This window comes from Rutidosis leptorrhynchoides, chromosome 9 (assembly GCF_046630445.1).
Source record: "Rutidosis leptorrhynchoides isolate AG116_Rl617_1_P2 chromosome 9, CSIRO_AGI_Rlap_v1, whole genome shotgun sequence".
NCBI lineage: Eukaryota > Viridiplantae > Streptophyta > Magnoliopsida > Asterales > Asteraceae > Rutidosis > Rutidosis leptorrhynchoides.
Window position 1 is genome coordinate 321,501,143 of NC_092341.1, and position 27,353 is coordinate 321,528,495.

General features: G+C 33.2%; 3 protein-coding genes across 3 annotated transcripts; all 3 read left to right on the plus strand.

The window, feature by feature from the left end:
* Positions 1-1,331: 1,331 nt before the first annotated feature.
* On the plus strand, positions 1,332-6,543 carry LOC139866886 (GDT1-like protein 3). Its single transcript, XM_071855181.1, has 9 exons — positions 1,332-1,513; positions 1,588-1,659; positions 2,829-2,960; positions 4,025-4,123; positions 4,333-4,405; positions 4,562-4,650; positions 5,485-5,568; positions 6,009-6,068; positions 6,189-6,543. Exons 1-9 carry the CDS (start codon positions 1,436-1,438, stop codon positions 6,375-6,377), a joined length of 876 nt encoding a protein of 291 aa, XP_071711282.1. The 5' UTR covers positions 1,332-1,435; the 3' UTR covers positions 6,378-6,543.
* Positions 6,544-12,163: 5,620 nt separating this feature from the next.
* On the plus strand, positions 12,164-13,036 carry LOC139867657 (uncharacterized). Its single transcript, XM_071856019.1, has 2 exons — positions 12,164-12,416; positions 12,529-13,036. The coding sequence occupies exons 1-2, from the start codon at positions 12,354-12,356 to the stop codon at positions 12,835-12,837; spliced, it is 372 nt and encodes a 123-aa protein (XP_071712120.1). The 5' UTR covers positions 12,164-12,353; the 3' UTR covers positions 12,838-13,036.
* A 7,841-nt stretch (positions 13,037-20,877) lies between these two features.
* LOC139866368 (flavin mononucleotide hydrolase 1, chloroplatic) lies at positions 20,878-24,844 on the plus strand. Its single transcript, XM_071854599.1, has 7 exons — positions 20,878-21,187; positions 22,694-22,769; positions 23,091-23,142; positions 23,446-23,560; positions 23,722-23,792; positions 23,904-23,991; positions 24,552-24,844. Exons 1-7 carry the CDS (start codon positions 20,943-20,945, stop codon positions 24,691-24,693), a joined length of 789 nt encoding a protein of 262 aa, XP_071710700.1. The 5' UTR covers positions 20,878-20,942; the 3' UTR covers positions 24,694-24,844.
* Positions 24,845-27,353: the final 2,509 nt, after the last annotated feature.

Sequence of the window (27,353 nt, forward strand, 5' to 3'; positions counted from 1 at the left end):
ATATATCGTCATGTCGTTTTTACAAGTTTTAACGTTCGTGAATCGCCGGTCAACTTGGGTGGTCAATTGTCTATATGAAACATATTTCAATTAATCAAGTCTTAACAAGTTTGATTGCTTAACATGTTGGAAACATTTAATCATGTAAATATCAATCTCAATTAATATATATAAACATGGAAAAGTTCGGGTCACTACACCTACCACACGAAGGCCTTAACCAAGATAAATCAAGTGAGCTTTGACCATCCACAGTCTTGATCTTAGAATGGACTGAGCAATTTTTATCACTTTCTAAAGCATAGAGTCGCTTAAATTTTCTTTTAGGACCGTTTCATCAATCCATATATCACACCAGAATTTTGTTTCATTTCCATTGCCCACACATTTCACGAATGAGTTTGAAAAATCAATGGCAAGCGAATCTGTGAACAAAGCAGTCTTAAGGATCCCAAACCAAGTGGTGTTCGATCTACTGTACCTGTCATGAATAGAAGAAGAAAACCCCCTCCCGCCCATAAATACTAGCAATCACTTTAACTCATAAAGTGTTAGTGTCAGATTTAAAGCTTCATAACCATTTATCAAGCAAAACAAGGTTTTTAGCATATAAAGAACCAATATCGAGACCGTGTAATTCATAAGGTAGCAAAGTATGGTCCCATTTAATCCAATGTAACTTTTTACCCGACCCATTACCGCCTAGGATTAATGAACAGCGAAGAGATTCAAGATTTTTAATAATACCTACTGGCGCCCGAAAACGAGAGAAGAAATAGAGAGGAATTATGCCGATCACCGATTTTATAAGTGTTACTCGTCCACCAAATGATAGAGATCGTGCTTTCCATTCCGGTAGTCGTTTTATGATTTTGTCGATGACTGGTTGCCAAAATGAAACGTTTTTCATTTTTACACCCACGAGGAGACCAAGATAAGTAAAAGGAAATTCCTCCATCGAACAACCACATTTAAGAGCTATGAGATTTATCTCTTGATTTGAAACCCCTACACCAAGAATACTACTTTTATGAAAATTTACCTTGAGTCCCGAACTTTCAAACCAATTTTGAACATCTAAAAGATCAATTGGAGAACTAGAACTTACGTTGAGGATTACTTATAATTATTCCTTGTTTACTATAATAACATAGTTTTCCTTTTTAATCTACTTTTAAACTTACAACTTAAGTTGAGGATTACTTATAATTATATCTTGTAGACGTTAAGTTACTAACACCACCGAAAACCACTTTAAAATTTGTTAAACACCACGGACTCTTAAAATCAAAAGAATAATTGTTTGAAAAAATCAATTAATTGCGGTCGATGTGGGACTAATCATTCATTTTTTTATAAAGTAAACAACTACATGTTTTATATATTTTGACTACAAGATCTAAATCGATTATGTTTTACTGATCTCTCTCAAATCATGAATCTACGTGTAGATTTTAGTATTCTTATTCTATGCTTCTTCGTTTTCCTCTTTGCATCTCGCGTTTATGCACAGGTACACTTATCATTCTTATATACATGTATTTATTATTGATTGAATATTTGAATTTATTTATTGTTCAATTGTAGGATGTTGCCGGTGATAATAATGATAATGAAGAGTCAACGGGATCTATTATAGATCTAGGCCGGCGAAGTAAAGTTAGTATACAAAACCCTAACTAGTTTATTTACGTAATGTATTCTGTATTAGTATTAATTGTTAATTATTAATGTTAAGTACTGATATTACAGTATTAAGTGTAAATTTAAAGTAAGAAGGTGTAATTATTAGGTTAATTTAGATTGAATTAAGTCTGAATGCTTGATAATATTTGATGACTTTAATGTATAATTGTTTTGGGATTGTGGTGGTATAATAACTGTGAATTCAAGCTGGTTTATTAACAAATAGTCATAGTTTTGTGAACTGGCTTGATACTGATGGAACTCTGATACATTGGAAACGAGTATGTATCTGTTATACCTTTAAACATGAAATGCAGCTTATATTTTAGCTATAAGAGATGTCCTTATAATCTTAGGTGATGACATTTTGGATATAAGCACATCATTAGGTATGCGTTTTGAGATGCAAAGTTAAGAAGTGACAGACATTGGATACTGCCAACCATCTTGGAAGGAATGATTTTGGGGTCGCCTATTACTTAAATAGCGTTCTGTTTATTTTGTTGATGTGGTTGATTCGTTTACGTGTGCAAAACATTATTGTGTTATATTCTCCTCTTAAATGTCACACACCACCTACACCTCGGTATACTGGTTTAGGAGCTTCAGGATGTTGCATACTTGTAAATCTGTAGCTTAGATAGGGGGATCTGCTCACTAGTACTCCCCTTGATCACAGTAGGCAATATTTGTACACCTTAACCTATTATCTTATTGTGAAAGGGTAACTCGTTCAAAATGAAACACCTCTCAGTATATGATAATATCACTATAGAGAAGGTGACAAAAAACTGGTTTTTGTCTTCTTCATGGCACTCAGTATATGATAATATCACTATAGAGAAGGTGACAAAAAACTGGTTTTTGTCTTCTTCATGGCACCTCGGAGTGTTTTCGTAATGATGGGCTGTATGTAATTATATTTGGTGAGTTATTTTTGTTCTCTGTTTTAAGTAGAGCATAACACTATTTAAATCATTAAATTGATGATCTTAGCCTATTTTAATTCGATTGTCATATCTTACTTTTAATGTTGACTTAATTTTAATATTTAGTTATATGCTAGTCTATGTTGCACATTGAGTAATATGCTAATTCAACTTACTTGATACTTCTTTATGGGTACTTTATCCTTTGAACAGGTAGTTGTGGATACACTTAAGAAGAATGTTTTAGGTGACAATATTGACCCAAAGGCTGTACTCAATCTGGATTCTGGTCTTGGAGTTGTTGATGCATTCTTTGCTAGTTTGTCCATGATCCTTGTCAGTGAGGTGTGTGCTTTTCAACCATGTATTTCACAGCCAAGATTTACTACTTCTGATAAATGTTGGAGATTATCATTGTACAAGACACACATATACTCAAGGTTGCAAAATACATGAGACGGGGTCGAGATGGTCGGGTCCTAAAAAGTTCGAGACGGGGGTCGAGACGGACGTTGACCAAAGTTGACTTTTAAATATATAAGTATATAAATGTATATATGTGTACATATTTTAAAGCCAAAAACTTTAATTGACTAATTTGGACCCATAATTGCTATCACCGTTAATATAATACATAAAAATTCAAACTAAAATATGACAAATTTGACTGATTTTACCGACTTTCTGGCTTTTCCGAATTTTGAGAGACTTTGACCTGATTTTTTTCAACTTTGACCCTAATTTTGACCGTTGACGGTCATATTAGACGGTTTTCTTCGAGACGGGACGGGCTAGTCACCAAACCATCGCAACGGGCGTCGCAATGGCTCGAGACGGGGTGTTTTGCAGCAGTGCATATACTACATGCTCTGTCAAAATTTATTCATTATTATGAAAATTTAAATGATAATTTTGTTCTTTCTACACCCGTTTCTCCCAAGAGAGTTCAACCCAAAACCAAATATTAATGGACCAGAGTGATACTTTTGACATGGATGTTTCGATTGGTTTGCTTATAAGAGGATCAAGTTGGGTATCCAGTATCTCTAATGTGTCAAGCGGGTTCAATAATTGGAGGCTTACTGGATCAGTTGATTATTTTATTCAAGTAAATAGATTATCTTTCAAATGATTCGTCTTTGTAATCATGTACACCAACAAACTTTCAAAAGTTCAAATTATTTTTTTATGAATAAGTGTTGTGGATAGCATAACCCACCTCTTTGTGCCGATGTCTCTTGGTTGTTAACAGCTGGAGGGATATACTAACCCTGCACTACTCACTATTGCCAATTCATCTACTGTAGATTTACGACTTGTGTGATATACGTTTTGTAATTAATCATTCTTATTTTATGAATGGTTCTTCAAGAAACTTAATCTAATGCTCTGTTTAATTATTTATATAGATTGGAGATGAGACTTTTATTATAGCTGCTCTTATGGCAATGAGACATCCAAAGTCAATTGTTTTGTCTGGTGCACTCAGTGCATTGTTTATAATGACGGTATGTAGTCACTTCGTGTTTTTGATTGTATATCTTGATACTCTTCCTGAAAATTATGTTTCTTCCTGAGTGTTAACTAAAATAATGAAAAAGCAGTTACATTGAGCCTGATGCAAGCTGCTTTTGTGTCGCCTTTTCAATGCATCACGCGTTATGATCTTTTTAGATATATATTAACCTTGTTGACATATAGTTTGGTTTAAATGCAGATACTTTCTACGGGACTTGGTAGAATTGTTCCGAATTTAATATCCAGAAAGCATACAAACAGTGCTGCAACAGGCACATATTTAACCTTCTCTGCTTAATAAATGATTATTAGACAATACTTGTCAATAGCACATGTGTCTGTATGACTCTCACATTAGAGCCTTGTTGTAATTTGTTAAACTGAATATTGACAGACATCTAAATCCAAATTGTTGGTGTATAATACAGTTCTGTATGCCTTCTTCGGGTTGCGATTGCTCTATATTGCTTGGCGATCATCAGATTCAAAAGCTTCTCAGAAGAAAGAAATAGAAGAGGTATAAAAATCGCTAATCGGAGATTAATTGGGCGGAACCTTATAAAGATTAATCTTGAAAATTGGGGATTAATCGGATTTGGACTTTTTATACATCTAAATAATAAATTTAAAAGTATATTTTTTGATATTGGAAGAAAACCATAAACATAAACTATAACATAATTATCTAGAAAGATCCACATAATCACTCAATTGTCCAACTTTGACCAACTTTGACTTTGACCAACTTTGACTTTGACCGGTTTTAACCCACTAAATCCGATTTTGACCCATTGACCGGCGCTGACCGATTAATTAGAAGGATTTTGGAAATTCGAATCAGACTGCTTCTAAAAAGGATTAATCGGGATTTTTACAGCAGTGGATGTTATAATGCTACTTTTCAAATTTAATTGTAGCTATAAAAAGTAGTCCGAGTATCATATACAAAGTTTGCAACTTTCACAGTTTCGTGGTGCATTGGGAAATGGCTGTTTTTGGTGGTCTTTTTGAGTTTTTTCTTAAGCTCTGCTAAATGATTTTAATAATGAAATTATTTTTAAATTGCTAACATCTAGCTGAAATCATAAAATAATAACTGTGATCTTTTTGTTCTTGTCACGGTAAGGTTTGACTGGGACAATTGGTAGAAAACCATGTCTAAATTTCTTGTAAAAACAATTCGTTGAAATGTCAATTGCAGTTTAAATAATAATGTATTCCAGTATCATGCCCTTCTAACTTTACTGTGGTATTTAGTCAACTTTGATTGTTCATGTAAGTTGTTGGTGCCTCCATATATACTTAAATGTGCTTTCCTGTCAACTTGAAACAATCGATAAAATATATGCAGGTAGAAGAAAAACTTGAGTCTGGACAAGGGAAAACAGCTGCACGCCAATTCTTTTCTCGATTCTGTACTCCGATATTCTTGGAGGTATGTTTAATGCAATGGTTCATTATTATCGTTATTATATATGTACTTATTGTTAGACCTCTTTATTTAAGATGCACATAAACCATTAAAGTTAAGGTTTGTGAAGGTCAACTGCTGGAACTTTAATTGGAAAATGAAGCTCTTTGGTATAATAAAACTAATTAATAACGTTACAAACGCACATGACACATGTTTTGAAAAGATAGTTTATTGTTGAGGACATTAAACTGACTTCTTATTTTAGTTTTGAAACAGTAGGCAACGAATATTAAATTAATGCACCTGTTTGTGAATAAAAATTGATCATGATCTGATGAGGTTAAAGAGCTAAATTAAAAGGCTAGCTAAAAACACCCTTGACATGTTTGTAGTTTTGCCTTATTATCCATATGATTGCTGATTGGTTCACTGATGGTTCTATGATTTTGCTATTATCGCAGTCATTTATATTGACATTTTTAGCTGAGTGGGGAGATCGAAGCCAGATAGCTACCATTGCTGTACGATTTTCTTTCTTATAATCTTATATATGATATGATATATTCTTAATTCTTATCAATTTATTCGTTTGTGGCATACAAATTATTAACATTTTATTTTGTTTTTCTTTAAAATTGCAGTTAGCAACACATAAAAATGCAGTCGGGGTTGCTGTCGGGGCAACAATAGGTCACACTATTTGTACATCTGTAGCAGTAATTGGGGGAAGCCTGTTAGCGTCCAAAATCTCACAACGAACCGTTGCAACAGTTGGGGGTTTGCTATTTCTCGGTTTTTCTGTATCATCATACTTCTACCCTCCTCTATAACAGATCGAAGATTTAAACTCTTTAGGTACAATTTTTTTTTTTTTTTTTATCGTTTTATTATAATATGTTCTATAAATATAAATATAAACTATATATATATACTCTCATAGCTCATTAATATTAATTAACATTTGACCATCAAAACAATGGTGACCATCAGGTTCGCTTCTAGAATAGAATTAAGTTATCTGTTCATCTTGAAACTTGGTTTAGAGTCATAACTCATAATAAAGTTTTCCCTGTTCAGTTTATACAGAGAGTGCGAATATTTGTACTAATATGTTCGCGGTCTAATTGGATTGTTGATAGTTTTGACCCATTCTTTGGCCACCTTAAAATATGCTAGTGATGTTTGAACCCTTTACCTCGTGCATGAATATTAGAAAAGTTGTTTTGAGACAAAACAATTGGCCGGAGGTCCGCTCGGAAGCAATCTCTCTATCCGTCGAATAGAGAGAGAGATGACTTTTTCTACTTTTTAGTGTGTTTTCACTCTGGGTGGAGAAATGACTTGTCTTTATTCTTCGGATAGGGGAAGGATTGTCTACATCTCACCTCCCTTATATACTACTTATGTGGTATTGAGTTTTGTTGTTGTTGTGAGACAAAACAAGATGTCGACCATTTGGTTTTGGGTTCTGTTAGTAGTTTAGTTTCTACCTTGTTCCCGAAGAGAGTTTGATAAACAACTGTATTTTTCTACCTTGTTCCCAAAGAGAGTTTGATAAACAACTGTATTTTAACTTACATGTGTGATAAAAGTGACCCAATGCTTTATGTATATTTTTTTAAGTCATTATAACAAAAGTTTAGAGGCTGTCACCCTTATTTATGAGCTTTGACATTATAGCATCCACCCATCCTAATAATAACTACAGTATGATTTTATGACCATAAAGTGTGCAACTACTCGAGTCTTGAGATCAACATAATTTTTTCAGAAAGGCAAGCAAATATATATTAAAATGAAGTTGTGATGTGGTCCAGTGCTGGCCTGCCTCCTTTAGGGGGAGGTCAGGAGTTCGACCCCCGTTGGCTACATATTAAAATCACAATTTTATCTTTGCCATGAAGTATCCACCCATGACACCTTTCCCATATCGTTTTGGGGGTAAAGGGGAGGGGGTTTTACTTGACCATGCCCTTGGATCGGTTTCAAGGTTTCCTCCCGGGCAGCGATAGGAGCGGGGTTATTACCGTTGCATCGGCATAATCGAAACGGGAGATGATCTCAACGGGTGGTTTAGTTCCCCTCGGGTGATCCCAATCGCTGTTAAAAAAAAAGCAAATATATATTAAAATAAAAAAGACTAGCAAGTTAGTTACATCAAGCAATAATATTTACAAGATATGAAGAGGTGGTGTCTCTTCTGGAAAAAGTATATACATTTGGAACATAATCTGGTTTTTGCATATCAACAATCATAAAATTGTAGTAGTGAATCAACAGAAGGGTTTTTACTTTTGAATGACAAAACATGGATTAGATTATAGAGGGTGTTTGAAATGCGTTTTCAAAACAGATTTTGTGTTTTAAAACGGCATTTTGAAAAAGTAGGTTTAAAACTGGTTTTTAAAATCTGTCTTATTTACCGTATAATCATTTTTTTACCCCAACACTTTTATTGATTGTCTAATATATATATATATATATATATATATATATATATATATATATATATATATATATATATATATATGTATATGTAGGGGCAGGATCAATGGGTAAGTAAACAATCGGGGGGAAGCGGGGGGAAGCAAAATATTTTTTTTTTTTTTCGTTTTTTTTGATTTTTTTTTCCGGCATCAAGATCACACGAAATATGAACATTTAGAAGAGAGACTTCGTGATGAATGTTATTATTTAGGCAGGAAAACGATCGACAAAAATAACATTCAAGATAATATTGTTCGTAAAGAATATGAACGTTTTTTTTCATGTTTTGTGAAGTAAAATTTAGCCCAGTTTAGGGTTTAGGGTTTGGTGTTTTTTGTTTATTCCATAAACCCAAAACACTAAACCCTAAACTCTAAACCGTTCGTGTTAAAAACTCAATCTAAATCCTAAATCTAAACCCTAAATCTAAACCCTAAATCTAAACCCTAATATCTAAACCCTATAAACCCTAATATCTAAACCCTAATATCTAAACCCCAATAGCTAAAATCTCAAAATACGCTCGAAAAACACGATAATTGTTATATATTACTTTTTCGAGCGTTTTTCCGCCAAAATAAAAACATTTATCACAAAGTGTCTCTACTATATTATATATAGTATATAAATCTCTAAAATGATGATGTCATCATTAAACTAATTACCCTTTAATTTTTATTATGATGATGTCATAATTATATATTAATTTAATTAAAAAAATAATACGAAATCTTTTATAAAAGAAAATACTAATCTCTCCTAAATTGTAATGTTAATTTTCTAAAAAAATTTAAAAGGCATTTATTAATAATAATAATAATAATTATAATTATTGAAAATATAAATACTCAACTTTGAGCGAATTTTATTATTATTATTTACTTTTAATATAATTGTTATTATTATTATTATATTATTAATATTCAAATATGAATTTTTTTACGAAATTAATTACGTTACATATGTATGCGAAAATACATGTCTCTATATATTTGTAAAAACGACAAGTTTCTTAGTCAAACGGGGTCATTAAAATAAATGACTTTAGCATTTACATTCACTTAATACCTAAAACATGCCATTAAATTGTTTCGTTTAAACAAACTCGTAATTTTACGGGTCATTTTACCAGTTTGTATTTACAAAACAAAATAATCCATACATAACTTAATACAAAACACCCCCTTTCGCCAAAGGATCAAGAAATGGATTAGTTGGTGTCTTTGTGATGGAAAACAACGACAGTGTAGCATACCCGTTCGATGAATATGCATATAGATTATTATATTTTGTTATTGCTAAATGAAATATACGTAGTATTGTTTTAGAAGAGTAAAGTCCAAGCAAAACATTAACAAAACAAGTACTAAATAGTACCCATAATATTATTTAGTTGCACTCATATCTCTTTAATACAACATTAGATCTTTAGTTTTGGTATGATAACTAGTAAAATGGGTCAGCGCGATGCTGCGGGACCTTTCGGGTTGCGTATTCATAGTTAATGGAGCGTTATGTATTTACAGAAGCAAAAACGTTTTGCTACGGGTGTTTTTAAATACACGTAGTTAGTATCTAATGTACCTAATGGCCTATGCGTTTTTAACGGCAGGAAGATCGTGTAAAAAAGGGAAACATAATTATCAATATGATGTAGTTAGTTTGGGGAGTTTGTTATAGGTGTGTGTATGTATTGAATATATTCCGAGGTATTTAGCGTTTTTTATAGAAGTGTCCGTTTCGCGTATAGTTAGTCTCGTTGTGTTCGTTAGATTTTTTTGAGTTGGACGGTGAGTTCGGAAAAAATTAACGCGAGGCGAGCGGAAAGATATGTCCCGTTGAGTATTGAATATAGTCCGAGGTATTTAGCATTTTTTTAGAAGTGTCCGTTTCGCATATAGTTAGTCCCGTTGTGTTCGTTAGATTTTTTGAGTTGAACAGTGGATTCGAAAAAACTTAACGTAAGGCGAGCGGAAAGATATGGCCCGTTGAAAATATGGGTGAAGTTTGGTTAAGATTTTTTATTAAAATATTGGTTTTACACTTTGTACCCCTGGTTTGAGGATTGGGGGTAAGTTGGCACATTTTTTAGGGGGTGATTTGTTTTTTTCCCCTTTTTTTTCCTCTTGTCGTTTTGGGCAAATTTTGGGTGGGGGTGGGGTAAAATGACCAAAAACTTGGTTGTGATTAGTATATATGGATAATAATTACTCCGTAATACATTTCTTTCATCACTTTTACAAAATATATTATGTAGAACTAAAAGGGAAATTGACAAACATATACTTTTTACAAATTGTTTAAACAATTTACACTTTTTACAAAATAATTGGCAATATACACCATTAAGTCAAACAACTATTTAGTTGACTACCTCATAGATTGGTCGATCATAGGAATTTGGCTTGTAGTTGACCAAAAAACAGCAAGGGCTACCAACTACTCTTTGATGTTGGGTAGACTATGTAGTCGACCATCATAATGAAGTAGTCGACCAACTACTCTTTGATGTTTGGTAGACTACGCAGTCGACCATCATAATGAAGTGGTTGACCAAATTCCCTTTAATGTTTGGTAGACTATGTAGTAAACTAACGTAATGAAGTGGTCGACCAACTACTCTTTGATGTTTGGTAGCTATGTTGTCGACCATCATAGTGAAGTGGTCTACCAAATTCCCTTTAATGTTTGATAGACTATGTAGTAGTCAAACTTAATGAAGTGGTCGACTAACTCTCATTTAATGTTTGGTCGACTACATTCAAAAAAGTTGTAGTCGACCACCCTATACATGTGGTCTACCAAAATGATGTTCGACCCAATGATGTATATATTGCTAATTTTTTTGAAAAAAGTATATATTGTTTAAACACTTTGAAAAAGTGTATATTTGTCAATTTCCCTAAAAATCAGATGATACTATTTTTTATATTACGAAATATGTACTTTTACTTTTTGATAAACATAATAATTTAAGATCAATTAGGCTTTTCATTCGTAAATTATGTGAAAGATGCCGAGATAAATTATAGAATTTGTTTCAACGCAAGATTTAAACAGATACAAGGATAATAAGACTCCTTAAAGACCAGACAATTGATCTTTAATGATTAACCACTCTTAAATTTGAAAACAAAGTCTCAAATGTTGCTGAGAAAGTTTGAATTTTCACGGTAGCCGGCTTCAAATATTTGAGCGACGGTACAAAAGAAGAACGAAACGAAATGAGAAGCCACAGGCAGAAAGAAGTCACGTCAATCAGGCGCCCAGCTCCACTGTAGAGGCTTCGCCTGAAATCTTAGTTAAAAATTAAGATTGAAGATTGAATTGACTGAGACATGATTTATATAAGGCTTGAACACATCAAGATTGCATAATATATTGTTACTAATTAACTTAAAATGTAAGATTGCATTCTAGAACACATATACCTGAGTGTTACTAGATTAAAACGGCGATTAGTTGGGCCTCGTATGCATGTGCGTTGAATAGATAAATCAAAGTTACTTCATATATTATTATCTCATATTTTAGTTTTTGAGTATCTATTTAGACCGTACCAAATTATTCGTATCTAAAAATAGATGATTGTCACATCGTTCGCCTCTGCAACACGAGGCTGGTACATCACTCGTTATTAACAAAAGAACCTCAAATTACCTTTCAATTTGACTAAAAACCATATTTTTGACTGAATAATACTACTCGACTCATCTAATTTCAAGTTTGACTATATGACTCGACGAGTTGTAGGTAGTAAGTTCAAGTTCGGATTGAAGGTGTTTATAAATGGCTCAAACTCAAGATGAATACACAATAGCATGTTACACTTGGTAAGACAATAACTCGAAATCGGCTCCATCTATATTTCAAAATCTACTTTTTAGCTTGAATTTTGACTCCGAATTTAGGCTCAAATTCAATAAAAACTCGACTCAATCATGGTCAAAGCTAAATCGAATTCCATGTTACTTTTATTCACTTCGAGTTAGTAAATTAAACCTCTACTCGTATAGAATACAAATATTACAAATAACATAACATTATACAAAATCTGAATCAAATAATCTTATCTAAAATCATTTGACATTATTGAGTTCACCCACACCACCATTTATTACAAGGAAACAAACACATTTACATTCACACCTCCGCATACTCATTGATCGTATCTTACAAATTTTTCACCAAGATCAAAGAAACTCATTTCCCAAATTTCTAACAAAATTTTATCAATTCCACTTAATAAACCCATAAAAAAGAACTCATTAATTTAATTTTCTCACCTTCAACAGATCACACTAAAATTCTTTAAAAATATGTTCTTTTATTGGGTACTTTTTTCTCTCCTTATTCTTCTCGCCGGAGTTCAATTTTCCGATGTAAGTCTTCCAAGCACATTACTTTATTCATTTCCCATAAGTTATTTTTTGTGGGTGTCTTTAACCAACCAAAAAGGTTAAATTTTGGGTTGATTTTTATAAATTTTTTTAGGAAAGTGAATTGACGGCGGCGTTGACGGTGGCGGACAACATTACGGCGGCGGAGACGACGATGGTCCCGTGGATAGATCCCGGAAAAAGTGAAATGATGGGGTTGGTGTTGAATGACAGCCGCCGGAAACTTGGCAGTTTTCAGATTTGTTCATTGTGTACTTGCTGCTCCGCCGGCGGCGGCGGTGGTAAAGGGTATTGTTTACCATCTCCTTGTTGTTATGCTATCAATTGCAATATCCCAAATAGACCTTTTGGGTTCTGTTCATTCACTCCAAAGACTTGTAATTGCATGAGATGTCATCTTTAATTTAGACCCTAATTTTTATAGTATGATTTTAAGAGGGTGTTTTGATTGAATTATTAATGTTAATGTGATCAAGTAATTACTTTGTATGGTATTAGGATTAGGATTTTACTATCAGTTACTATTGTTATAATGGGAATGGGAATCTAAGCTTGTATTTAGTCTTTTGAATGATTAAACAAAATGTTGTGAAATCTACTAAAAATTGATGTTTATCCAATGTAGCAAACATATGGTCTTAGTTTGGACTCTATGAAATATGGTCTTAGTTTGACTTTATGAAATGAGTCTCATGTTTTCATTTTTGTAGATCGGTCGGTCTCTCAGCCGTCAGGTAGAGAAACGACTATTTTTATTCAAGAACAGACTAACTGTCTACATTTCACCTTCTCATACTTCACAATCATGTGATTGAGCTATGGCCAATTTTTGTAAGGTAGTTGTTTTTTTGAGCTATGACTAATAAAAAGAGCCTGTATAATCCTGTCGATTAGTTGATATCAACTTCTATCGATTAGTTGATATCAACGCTCAGTGAATAATAGAATGATGTTGTTTCGATTGATGTTTTTTCTTGTTTGGATTAAAATGAACACTTGGAGAGTAATTCTATTTGCATTGTCTCTTTGTTTCTATATTGTATATGCTTTGGTCTAAAATGGCAATATATAATGTGTTTGTACCTACATACATTAATGGGTTGGTCCAAGTACAAGCAATGTATATGGGCTGTGTTGTATCTTTCTTTTTTGTTATTAAAACTTAGGGTAATGCATGTGGGTTGCCTTTAAAATTTTCTATTATTAATATCGATATATTGAATAGGTTTGGTGAGAGTTATTGTTGGTAGTGCTTGAGCGTTGCCTTTGGTTTAACTAATGTAAAGGAAACTTTGGTTTATGAGACAGTGACTCAAAAATTAAAACAGAGTGATTTCGTTTAGGGGTTTGAGTATGACAGTAGAATTTTGATCACTTGAACAGAAAAAAACTTTATACGTTTATTGTTTAATAGACTTGTGATAACTAAAACTTTGGAAATTACCCAAACCCATGTAAGATGTGAGTTAATGAATGTAAAGGAAACTTTGGTTTATGAGATAGTGACTCAAAAATTTAATTAAATTAAAACGAAATGATTTGGTTTAGGGGTTTGAAAATGACAGTAGACTTGTGATTACCTGAACAGAAAACACTTTATACGTTTAGTGTTTAACAGTCTTGTGATGGTTAATACTATGGAAATTACCCATGGCAATGTAAGATGTGAGTTGCATTTCTTCAAAGTCAAAATTATGTTAGTAATACAAATTTGACTGGCTAGTCGTATGACACCTAGCCAATCAAGTTCGTGGCGTTTTGGCCGTTAATTGATTCTTATTGCAATGTCTAACGAGTTTCAAGTGCCCGATTGTGCTCTTTGCTCTAGATAGGGTAATCAAACTTCCAGAAATTTGAAATACTAAGCGCAGTTTTAGTATGAATAAGTTGTGTTTGAAATACTAAGCGCACTTAGAGCTTAAGTTAAATTTCAGACAGCTTTAAAACCCATGGAAATTTGATTCTACCGTTTTCATGGCGTCTCACACTTTTTTTTAAACCTACTTATTGGCCGGAGGTCCATTCGAAAGCAATCTCTCTATCCATAAAACATTGAGAGGGAGGACTTTGTCTACTCTTGCGGTGTTTCATTCTGGATGGAGAAATGACTTCTCTTTATTCTAAGATAGGAAAAAGATTGTCGATATCTTACCTCCCTGATACCTCACTTAGGTGGGATTGAGTTTTGTTGTTTTTGTTCTATATAAACATCTTGTTTTTAATCTCACATGTGCTATTAAATTCTAGGGGACTTATAGTAATTAATTAATTATAGATCACATTACCACTATTGAATACTGAGGAGTCTTTTTAGCATCACATTATCACTTGCAAAACACACTTTTAACATGTGTATCACTTTGATCAAGCATGCTTAGTTTTGTAACTAGAAATGGTAAAACCAACCATCTTGTGGCCTCCCATTGACTGGTCACATGAGATAAGAAAATTGTGAAATTCATGGTTAAAGGGACATGGATGGGGCTGAGGCTCATAACCTCCGCTTTATGTTGCATGTCCACCAATCACTAAGCTATGATCGCAGACTACTACCGTAACTAGCATAAACGATATGAAAGATAGGTATGTACTTAATACTTGAGCTCACTACCTCTCAAACCTACCAAAATTAAGTCTAATTCATGTGTTCTGTTTATTTCTAGTTGTTAGCATGGGTCTCTAACCCCATAAACATTAATGTGTCAAAAAATTGAAGTTGAGCAGGACCAAGAGTAACTAAGCCCACCTACCTTATGCAACCATATTACATACTCTCATTTATTTAATTTGATTTGGGGTTGAATTTTTAACTTTTTGACCCAAGTTAACATTTCCAAACATGTTTTCACTTACTCCGTTTAAGAACACGATAACGTCATTTTACTGATGAAAAAATCACATTGTGTTACTTGTATGTTTACGATAAAGAAGATTCGGATAAGGGAACGAATGGAAAATCGTCAAAGCTGACTTCTTTGCTGTCAAAACGAAGGGCCTAATGCCTTTATCTAAACTTTTAGATATTTTCAGACGTATAAGAATGGTATAATAGCCAAATATCACTTGGACCATAAATTGGATTTGCTTTTGCCCCTTTCTGGTGCCTTATAAAATCGGTCAGCATGCATTGGGATTGATCTTGACATCAATTGCAACCCATGTGAGTTTTGATTGAGACAGCACAAAAAAGTGCAGGTGTCCACAAGTTTATCTATAATTTGTTTTGCATGTTGTGTGGACTATGGTGGTTCCAAGTTCACTAGGGTAAATAAAGGTGTTACTTGATTCCCAAGGTTATCTTTTTGTTCAAACTGGTCCTGGTTAGGGTCTGATCAAGTTAACAGAAATACTTTCATAAGTTGTGGGTTTAAGTTCGGAGTTAAGACAAATGTAAGGAAATATGTGTTTGCGGATGTTGTGTGTGAGTATTTGTCGTTCGAAAATTTTTCTGAGTTATTTTGAACCAAGTTAAGCATTACAAAATAAATCAAAAACAAACAAGAAGAATATAATCTACTTATTTAAAAAATAACATATCCTGCCAGGTCTTATTTTCTCCAATTGTTGTGTTTAACTGAAAGTGCATGATTAGTTTAAGATTGGGACCTTGTAACATTTAGTGACACTGAACTATTGATGAGGGCATGCTTCCATCTTTCTTCACTTATTATTCAGAAACCTTTAACACACTGATTAAAGATAAATGCACACTAAATGCAGCTTTTAATTACCATAACTCCATTTTTAAAATCAATGCATTTAATTTAACATACAAATTAAAGTTCATGAAGAAAAATAAAAGCTTGAACCAATCAACCCCTTTGGCTATTGAAGGGCTAAAATGTAATAAAAATAAGGTCCATGATGGAAGTTAAGTGTTCAACTGTTCAAGTCAAATAAAGCTCCAAAAGATAGACATCTACATATGGAGATCAAAGTTGAGTAGAATTCCCACAAGATAAGAATTGGACAAACGAGGCATAGATATCGACACTGTCTTGTGCCCACTTTGTAACTCTCACATTGAAACTGTGGAACGCGTACCGATTCATTGCACGGCAACATCAAACGTCTGGACTCTTCCCTTAAAATGGTGGAACGTGCATAATTTCTCCATATCCAATCTAAATGATGTTTTCGAGGATAGCCAAAATTTTACCGGTAAACAAATATGACAAGCAACAATGCGGGTATGCTGTTATATGATTTTAAAATATAGAAACTTAAATATATTTAAAAACAAAGAATGGATCTCATCCTCGATCTTAGCCGATATACAACTCCAAAGGTTCACATGGATCTCATAACGCCTAAAAAAGGCTTTATTTGAATGGCATTAATGGTTGATCAACTCCAGTTATTACATTTCATCACCAAATCTTCGTTTTGGAATCAGTTAATATTCTGCGTATATATCCCTCTCATGTCTAAATCTGTTATCATTTGTAACGGTGTAATTGCTACTTTATATGTAAATAGATATCATATAGCCCACATCGTATGGATCAAATGGGCCAAATAGCCCATTGATGTAATCTTGTAAATATCATTATCAATATAAATGTTTTCTTGCTTTTTTAAAAGAAAAGAAAAAGCTCCAAAATAATAAAGAGGGTCTATTTCATTAATGACATTGTGTTGTTCGATGATGCCTATTATGATGATCATTTCATCACTTTTTTGAAAGTCTATTAGGCCACTCCTTATCATAATTAAACTATTTATCCTCGTAACATTCCACATCAGCTTCACATCAACACTAATATCTTATAATTAACTCATAACTAAAACTCTCTATCATGGCTAAAACAATACTCCTCTTAATATACAACGTACAAGCAATAAAGCATGAAGTCCAACAATAAAAAGTCACTGGGACCCACAATTCCCATAACTAACCTAAACACTTCCATTAAATCCATGGTGAGTGCGGGTAACTGTCATAACCCGTCCTTAACCATAAGAACGAGTTAGATAACGTATGATTTCATTGCGAGGTATTGACCTCTATATGCGACATTTTTAAAAGAACAACTGCATTTATTTTACATTACAAACCATAACTCTTATTTTAATACAAGCTTTAGACAATAAAAAGATGATTATCGTTTAGCGATAATCTTAGACTTACAAACTTTACATGTGATGATAACAATACGATTTCTAGCATATTTTACATTACAAATCCTCCGATATGCAGTTTTATTTTTGACACAAATATGCATACTCAAGATCTTGTTTAAATTCAACATGTTGCAGCGGAAGCTTCTAATTATCACCTGAGAATAGACATGTTTAAAACGTCAACATAAAGTTGGTGAGATATAGGTTTAATGCCGGCAGCAATATATATATATAGACCACAAGATTTCATATATAAACGTTTTAATAAAAATATTCTAAGTGGTTGAGCACTTGGTAACCATACTTAACATTTAATCACGTCGCATATTCCCTTTATTATGAAATCTTACTACACCGTACCAAGTGTAGTCACGAAACGAAGTACTGTGCAACCGTTGAATACTGGTCGTCCAGTCCGGTTGGGGTTGTCAGGCCCGATAGATCTATCAACAGGATTCGCGTTTACAATACCGCTGTAAATAACAGTTACCAAGCTACAGGGAAGTATGCCAGTGGTACAACTCAACGTAGAATATATTTTTCAGTTACTTGTGTCCATATCGTAAAACATAAAATACATGTATTCTCATCCCGAAATATTTAGAGTTTAAAAGTGGAACTATATACTCACTTTCGCCTTGAAGATATATATAATTTGACTTGGTCTCCGGTTAATATCACGAACCTATCCATATATAATATATCAATACCTTTTCTTTTTAAACAATCGTCACATATATATACTTATAATACTTTTAATACTTTTAATAATTCCTTAGTCCGTAGTTAGCAGTCCGATGTTAGTAATTCAATTTTAATGGTTCATTTTTAGGTGTTTAATAAACCCCCAATGAAATAAATAAAAACCCCCATCGTATATGTATTGGTCGAGATTAATCTTGACCCACGGTACCGGTGTTGTCAAATGACGTGTTGCGTACATAAAGTACCGGTGTTGTCAAATGACGTGTTGCGTACAAACATGGGATCTTATGATTAATCTTCTCGTAATGTTTACGGGTGATCCTGAACCATATAAAATTAAATTATGAGTACATATATATAAAATATCATGTTATTTTAAAAAGATGTGATTTATTTAATTTTCTCCAATTATTTTCGTAGCTAAACTAGTCTTAGATATCCGATCTCGTTTTGGTCATAGTTTCTTCGTTACAACTCCGTTTTCGTTGATTCAACTTGCCACTTCCTTGGATCGAGTCCCTCTTTAAGACTATGAACTGTAAATACCTTAGTTTGTATTCGAAATCACAGGTCATAGGTCAAACTTTAGTGAAACTTATGAAGTTAATCATTTTCCATCATGTAAACAACCTTAAATGATTATTTTTCTAAAAATACTTATACTTTGAGTTAAATCATGAAATTTTTATGTGTTATCATATTCATAGTAAAAATCATTTTTCCAGAAAATAAACCTCCAATTCAAAGTTTAAGATGGTTTTTAATTATCCAACCCAAAACAGCCCCCGGTTGCACTCCGACGTCGTAAATTCAGTTTTTAAGGTGTTCTTTGAAAAACCAAGTTATACCTTGTTAAATTAGCATATATTTATGATATAATACAGGTCTTGAAGTATTTTAAAAGTTAAGTGAGAAGGATCTATTTAGTTTGCAAACAAGTTTGAAAACATTCAAACTATGTTCTTGTTGTTAAAATTTTATACCACAAAATAAGATAGCTATATATATATGAATCGAATAAGGTTATGAACAAAGTTACTGCCTCAAGTTACTTGGACAAGATTGCTGTAAAAGAGGAGTAAGAACCTAGAACCAAAAGGGTGATGGAAGTGGATGAAAGATTGGAAGTAAGTTTGTGTTCTTGGAAGGATTTCTTGAAGTGTTTTTGTATGGTTTTCTTATGGTGTTTAAGTAAGGTTTTTATGGCTAGATCTTTAAGGTTTCTTGCTGGATTGTTATGGAGTTCAAAGGTTAAGAAAGAGTGTGTGTTTAGCTTAAGAAATTTGAAGTTAAAATGAATGAAAATGATGATACATATATACTACATAAAAACGTGTTTCATAAGGATACATGGACAAAATTTTAGTTTGTATTTTTGTAATTAGTCTTACAATCATTCAAAAGCAATTACCTTATACCTAGGGTAGTAACAAGGGCTGGTTAGGTGGTGATTTGATGTGTATATACCAATAGTAAATATGTATAGAAGCTAGGTATGATACGAGTACAAATACTCTAGGTATACGTATAGAAATTTTGTGAAAAATGGAATGAGGATTCAAATATAGCTATCTTTTGTGAATACACTTATATGATTTTATGTATTTAAGTCTTTAAAAGTGATTAAATACATTACTTATACGATATATGTATAAACATTATATGTTATAAGTATTTATGTCAAATAACGTTACGTATGGTTATCGTTTTGAAAACTTAAGTTAGTAGTTTCAAAATATACTTATAACTTATTGTTATTAATACAAAATGAGATATTAAAACATCCTTAGATCATGTTAAATATGTATATATACATATATATACACAAACGTATAATTATCATATGTTATATAGTTCGTGATATCATCGGTCAAACTAGACGGTCAAACGTTGTGTAAAACTCATTTCAAAAACATAAGTCTCAACAATTTGGATTGCTTATCATGTTGGTAAGGTTTAATTTATGTAAATATTAATCTTATAAGTATAGAACGATCGAAAAAAGTGCGGGTCATTACAGTAACTAACGCGAGTAACTAAGCCGTGCCTATGGTTCATTACGGGTAACTACGGGTAATGAGCGGGTAATGACGGATAATGGAACCATAGGGAGTGGCCTTAGATTTGTACATTAACAAGTTGTATTATACCTACAATTAATGCACAAATTTGATTGATTTGTCATAAACATTGATTAATATGTCACTGACCTTAATCAAATATTAAAGATGTTTGGGGTGTTTGAATCAACTTATTACAAGAACTTATATGGAATATAATCATAAGTTAATAAGATAAGATAGTTGAAGGGCTTGAAGAAGCTTTTCTAACGACCAAGTTATATCAGAATTAATTAACAAATTAGCAAGAAGATAGCAAATACTGTAATATATCAAAACCATGACTTTTAACTTGTGATTTGTGAACACTTTAATAAAACATCCAAAACACCATCGATCGCAAAATAACTAATTTGAGTATTAATTAATTAACTAATTTCATAGAGAGGGTATATTGGTAATTGCAACAGAAGTATTTACTAATTAATTTCATCTTAACAAAAAAAATGCCACCACACCTTTCTTTGCAGCATTCCCTAATCCTAATCTTTTGACGTTTGACTCAAAAACCAGAAGAATAAAAATAAAATAAAAATAAAAATAAAAACGAAAACAATCAATGGCAGCAGCTTTTATACTACCACCACTGAAACCCTATCATCAAGCAATCACAACCTTCCCATTTATCTTCAAATCATCTCGAAATTCATCATCAACAACAAAAATGGCTCTTCACGTCACATCAGCCGCCGCTGCCGGCGGTGGTTCCGCCGTCATTGACCGAAAGCTTCCAGTTTTGCTATTCGATATAATGGACACAATTGTTCGCGATCCATTTTACCATGATATCCCTGAATTTTTTGGGTAATTATTCCTTTCAGATTCAGAATCAGTGAATTATGATCCAGTTTTACATGAACTCTAATTTGATTAGCTGAATTAACTGTCACTATTTCTAAATTTAATTTGCCTTATATGTATCATGTATGTATTGATTCCCTAAATTTGAAGAGTTTTTCGATTAGTGTAAGCAGAATTTTCATCTAATCGGAGGCATAGATTGTTAGGATGCATTTGATAAAACTCAATGATTTAGTGCTGAATGGTTCCTAATCTGAATGATTTAAAGGTTCTAAATGAAATTGATTCTGAATGACAATAACGTGTTTGATATTCATTTTGGACGAATAATGTGAATGATGTAAAATTACCTTATTAACCTTTCACATGAATAAAAGTTACAAAATAGTTGTTTGAAATGTGTTCTTGATAAAATTTAAAAAGAAAATTATATAAAATTTTGGTGCTCAATGGTTAAGAGACAATCCCAGCTCTGAATGGTTCAACACTAAATGCTTAACCATTCAGCACCATCTGTCATTCAGAGGTCATAACCAAACGCGCTGAATGTTGAATGGTTTAACATTTAGCGCTGAACCATTCAATCAAGAGGTAAACAAACGCACCCTTAGTTACTTTGTAGGCTTTTTAGATATTGAACTAAAGTAGATAATTTAGGGTATCTTTGGCTTTCCGTTTTGATAGTGGTTCTATAGATGATGCTTTTTGAAGGTGTGATTACAAGATACTTAATTGTTTTAACTACTTTTAAGAAAAATTAACTAGTTTTTTTACCAGTCCAATGCAGAAAGTGTTTTCATAGTTGTATAGGGTGGAAAAGTTAAGGGGGTGTTTGGTTACGAGGATACAAAATGGAAGGTATCTAAAGATAATGTTAGGAACATTGTGTAAAATTTTGAGGGTTCCACAAGGTAAATGGTTTATTAAGGTTGCAAAAGACGCGAGACAGGGTCGAGACGGTCGGGTCCTAAAAGGGTCGAGACGGTCGAGACGGGGTCGAGACGGAGGTCGAGACGGATGTTGACTAACGTTGACTTTTAAATAAAAATGTTATATATTATATATATATTGTACATTACATTATTTCAAACATAAGCATTTCACACATGTTTAAATACTTCAACATTTCAAACATAAAAAAAGAAACCCTAAGTAATAGCACAACGTTTAATTTTTTTTTTTATAAAAAAGAAAAAAAAACTTGAAAAAAATCAGAAAAACCCGTTTTTTCCCGTCTCGGACCGTGTTTGACCGTCTTTTGACCGTTTTTTGGCCGATTTCCGTTTTCTCAAACGTTTTATGTATAAACGGGACGGGGCACTCCAAAATCCGTCTACACCCCCGTCTACACCCCCGTTTTTTCCGTTTTTTACAACCGAGGGTTTATATGATGGTAAATAATTTGATAAACAAAAGTAATTTGTTGCCACTAATCTTAAAGTTAATTATGTTTGGTTTAATTGTCATGAAATCATGATGTTATTATTAAAGTTGAGATGTGTTATTCAGAATGTCGATGAAGGAACTATTAGACTGCAAACATCCGACAGCGTGGATTGAATTCGAGAAGGGTCACATTGATGAGGTATAGTTGTATATTTATTCTTATTCTTCTTAATAATATTGCATGTTTTGTTGTTTTGAAATACAGTTGCACTTTATACACCTAATTTTCTTGACTTTGTTCATACTTTGCGTTAAAATCCTGATTTATCTCAAGTAAGCATCATCAATATGTCATAGGCAGATAACATACACCATGTACATAATATTTGAATATATCACCTGTACAAAAGTTGCATTTTTTTTATTAATTTAAAATGCCTAGAATAGTGTTATTCAGTTATAGTTTTGCCTCCTTGGTTTATATTTATAAGTTTTTTTTTTTTTTTTTTTTTTTTTTCAGATGGAACTAGCACGGATATTTTTCAAAGATGGAAGGAATTTTGACTTGGAAGGTAGAACATATATATGTAACTAATATTAATATTTATATATATGTTATGTTCATGTTATCTAATAAAACAGTGTACCACATATCGTGTGTATTTTGACAAGTGTTGTATTTAAACATCTTGGGGTTGGCGAAATTAATTATTGTTTTTCAATCCTTATCAGGATCGGGATATAACTCATTTTTATATATTTGCGGATAATAACAAATTTATTACTATTGGTTGTTAACCATTGTTCTAAATAGGTTAAATGCTGTTTCTGCAGTTGTAATCATCTTTGTAATGACATCCGATTCTCTTTTTTAGGCCTTAAAAGTTGCATTTGGAAAGGATACTCGTATTTAGAAGGCATTGAAGAACTGCTTTCGACACTAAAGGATAATGGCTATGAAATGCATGCGTTTACAAATTATCCAATATGGTATGGCTGAACTGCAAGGTTTGTCACATATACTTATTTATAAATTATAATGATGCCATTTTTTATTCTTATGTTGAATGAGCGAATTTTGTTCAGTGATGTAATTGCTAATGAGTCTAATTAATGATTTCGTTGAGTTGAAAGTGATTATTGTTTTGTAGGTATAGAATGATTGAGGACAAACTGAAGCTTTCGTCTTACTTATCTTGGACATTTTGCTCATGTGTACTTGGTACGAATATAATATGTATCACCTACGAATGTTATATGTATATTTGGTGTATATTAATCTGTAGGTCACAAGTAGTACTTTTTTGTTTGGTATTTTCATCTCTAAATTTAGGAAAAAGAAAGCCAGATCCTCTTTTTTATCAAGACGTTGTGAAGCACCTAGATATTGAGCCACATAATTGTGTCTTTATCGATGACAGGTATACTATTATAGTCACTTATTTCACAATGTTAAATATCATGCATGTATGTGCTTATATTCACTTTTTACATCCCATGTTTCGTCAATGGTCTTTATGATTTTATCTATAGATAGTAATTTTGGCCCCTATTACTTAAATATATATCGATATCGACTTGGGCTATGCATAATCTCTAACGGGTCAAACGGGTACAATAAAAGGATAGCTAAAAAAGGACAGGGTGGAACCCACCATAAGTGAATTGTTGTTGCTCAACACTTTTTATATCACTTCATCAAAAATAATAAAGTTAATACTGGAAAAGTATAATTTGTTAATCCTATTTGACAAGGTAAGTATTTATTAAAAATCTATTGTAAAATTTTGGTCTAATACTTTTTCGAGTCGACCCAGCTGAACCTGTTACAACCCACACGATAAGAGTAAATCCCTATGTCGATTTATTACCAACTCATTCTAATATATTTGTATAACTTGTTAAGTACATGCAGAGTTAAACATCTAACATGCACCGATGGATGCACGTAATGAACGTTTTTGCGATTTATGTAAAACAGGTTGAAAAACATAGAGGCTGCAAGAGAAGCTGGCATTGTTGGTATTCAATTCAAGAATGCAGATGCATTGCAACATGATCTATCTCTTATGGGCGTCACATTTCAAAGCAGCAGCACAGATAGGCAAGAACACAAACTATGAACTCGTTTACGATATGGTACAGGCGTTTGTTAACATTTCAGCAGGTTCTTAATAAAATTAAAACTACGATTTATTTTGATGTATACAGTGACTGAAGCTTCCAACCTTAATTCATTCCGTAATATGAAACCGATAACATATTTTTTGTTCACCGGTTGCTCTTATTCATTTGGTAATATGAAACAGGTAACAGTTGTTGTTCACCGGTTGCTCTGTTACCTTCTGTATTATTATTTTTTTGGCGAAAAAAACGAATACCCATATAGAAACGAGGTTTTTATTCAAAGGAAAACGCCCTCAACTGGGAATGCAAATGGACACGGGAGAAATCGGGAACCTCGCACTTAGAAAGTAATCATTAAAGCTAAAACTATCTACAAACGAGTCTCCCTAATACCCCGAAAAAAAAAAAAACTTACAAACAACTAACCAATTATAAATCAATACATACACAACAATGCAATGAACTAAATTAACCGAAACATAACGGACCGCTATAATCAACCTCGAGGGCGCGCCCTTTTCAACTTTCCATTGACCGTCTCTTTCAAAGGGTTCTTTCCGGACCGATTCCCAGTCTTGTAAGATAACACACTAGAAGAGTCGTTACTCGCAACGTTTTTCCCAGGCCAACCGTGTCATCATAACATCGAATGCCATGAAAGCCTCCACCAACATATTTCATCTCCCGATTGTCGATAAACCGCCATCTTTTCCATCTTGAGGTCCCATAAACAAATTTTGTATTGCGTCCCCGTAATTCAAGTCGTTAGTGTTATCTCTAATCTTGTAATCCCCTGAAGTGGAAGCCTCGTTCGCCATCTTTCTTGACCTCGGGTTAAGTTCCCTATGTAATCGTTTTGAAACATCCTTATTCAAAACATAACATGCTTTACGAAAACCGACACACGAGGGATCCTCGCAATCACAATACCATATTTCATTACAACCGATCAAAACCGGTTTGGGCCTCTCAACATCCGATTCAACCTTTCTTTTTGTCAACAATTCTTCCTTCTTAAACTTCTTCACCTCCTTCAAACGAGCCAACCTTTCCGTAAAAGTGATGTTGTCCTCGTTTAACTCTAACGCCTCATTACAAGCTTCATCAACAACTTCCGGGCCTCGACTGGCCTAAAATCTGGCCCAACAGTAGGTAAAGAAGCAGTCGATGATCCATTAACTTCCTTATCAATAATAATAGGAGCAAGGTTGTAAAACTCGTTATTCGGGGATTAATCGGTCGGGAATTTGAAAGGAGTAATAAAAAATTCGGGGATTAATCGGGGGTTAATCGGTCGGGAATTTGAAAGGAGTAATCGAGAATTCAGGGATTAATCGGATTGTACTTTATACATTTAAATATTGAATTTTCGGGGATTAATTGGATTGTAATTTATACATTTAAATATTGAATTTCAAAAATGTAGCGACCCGACCAAATCATGTTTGACGGCGCCGTCTACTTAGGTCCCGTTACGTGGTCATAAGTCTTTAAGACAAAGTTTGACCAAAATATGTCGCCTTCATTTCAAAATAAAGATTGTTCCCAAAGTTTACAAGAATTGTTCAACCAATAGTTAAGTTACAACGTTATAATACGAATGAAATCTAGGCGACACGGTTTAAAGTAAAGTCAAAAGACGCTCCATGTAATGCACATATACCCGACATCCAATGCAAGTATCAAATAATGAGCGGAAGCATGTATCATGTATCGTTCAAGGACCTGAGAAAAACATAGAAATCTGTCAACGAAAACGTTGGTGAAATCATAGGTTTAAGTAAGTAAGTACAAGTGAACCACAAGATTTGCATCAATGAATTTATAGTAATACATTCCAAAAGTTTGTTTCACGAGCACCCAATTATCAAGACTTAACATTCCTTCCATTGTATACCCCATCACTTAGTGCTAGAACAAACACTGATTCTCGAAAATATATTTCATCCGTAGACGGTAGCGAACCGTCAAAGATGAGGGTTGTCAACCCATATGGCCATATAACATAAGTTCTCGCTTACACCCGGCAAGTGTAACTAATGATAATCGAATTGAGGATTTTTGTTCTAACTCGCTGTGGAATGTTTGTTTTCCTTGTACTTGTGTTCAAAGTATAAAAGTAAGTAGTACAAAATGTAACAAAGTATATGTTTCTCAGCCCACAATTTAAAAGTATAAAAAGTTGTTGTAAAGGTGGGACTATGATCTCACCTTGAGTGCACGAGTAGTAAAGTACTTCGACAAGTAAACGTGTGCAAAGAACAATGCTAGTCTTGACCTAAACAATAGGTTTGTATCAATAACGGTAAACACGATAGGTCAAAGATGTTCAATTAGTCCTATGGCTCGTTACGACTCGATTATGTAGCATGTGAATCAACTAGTCAAGTTTCATGCACGATACAAGTAACTAAGCATGTTAGAACGATCGTATAATTGTTTGGTTAAGTTTGACTAAAAGTCAAACTTGGTCAAAGTCAAAGTCAACGGGGTCGGATCGGGTGTCCGACAATTTTCTCATGATGAGAAATCATTTATGAGCAGAATGGCCAAGTTTCATGTTAATCGGAGTTACGGTTAAGCGGGAAACATTTTGTGAAAGGAAAAATAAAAACTAAAATGAGCTGGGCATATGCGCGGCGCGCAAAGGGTTGCG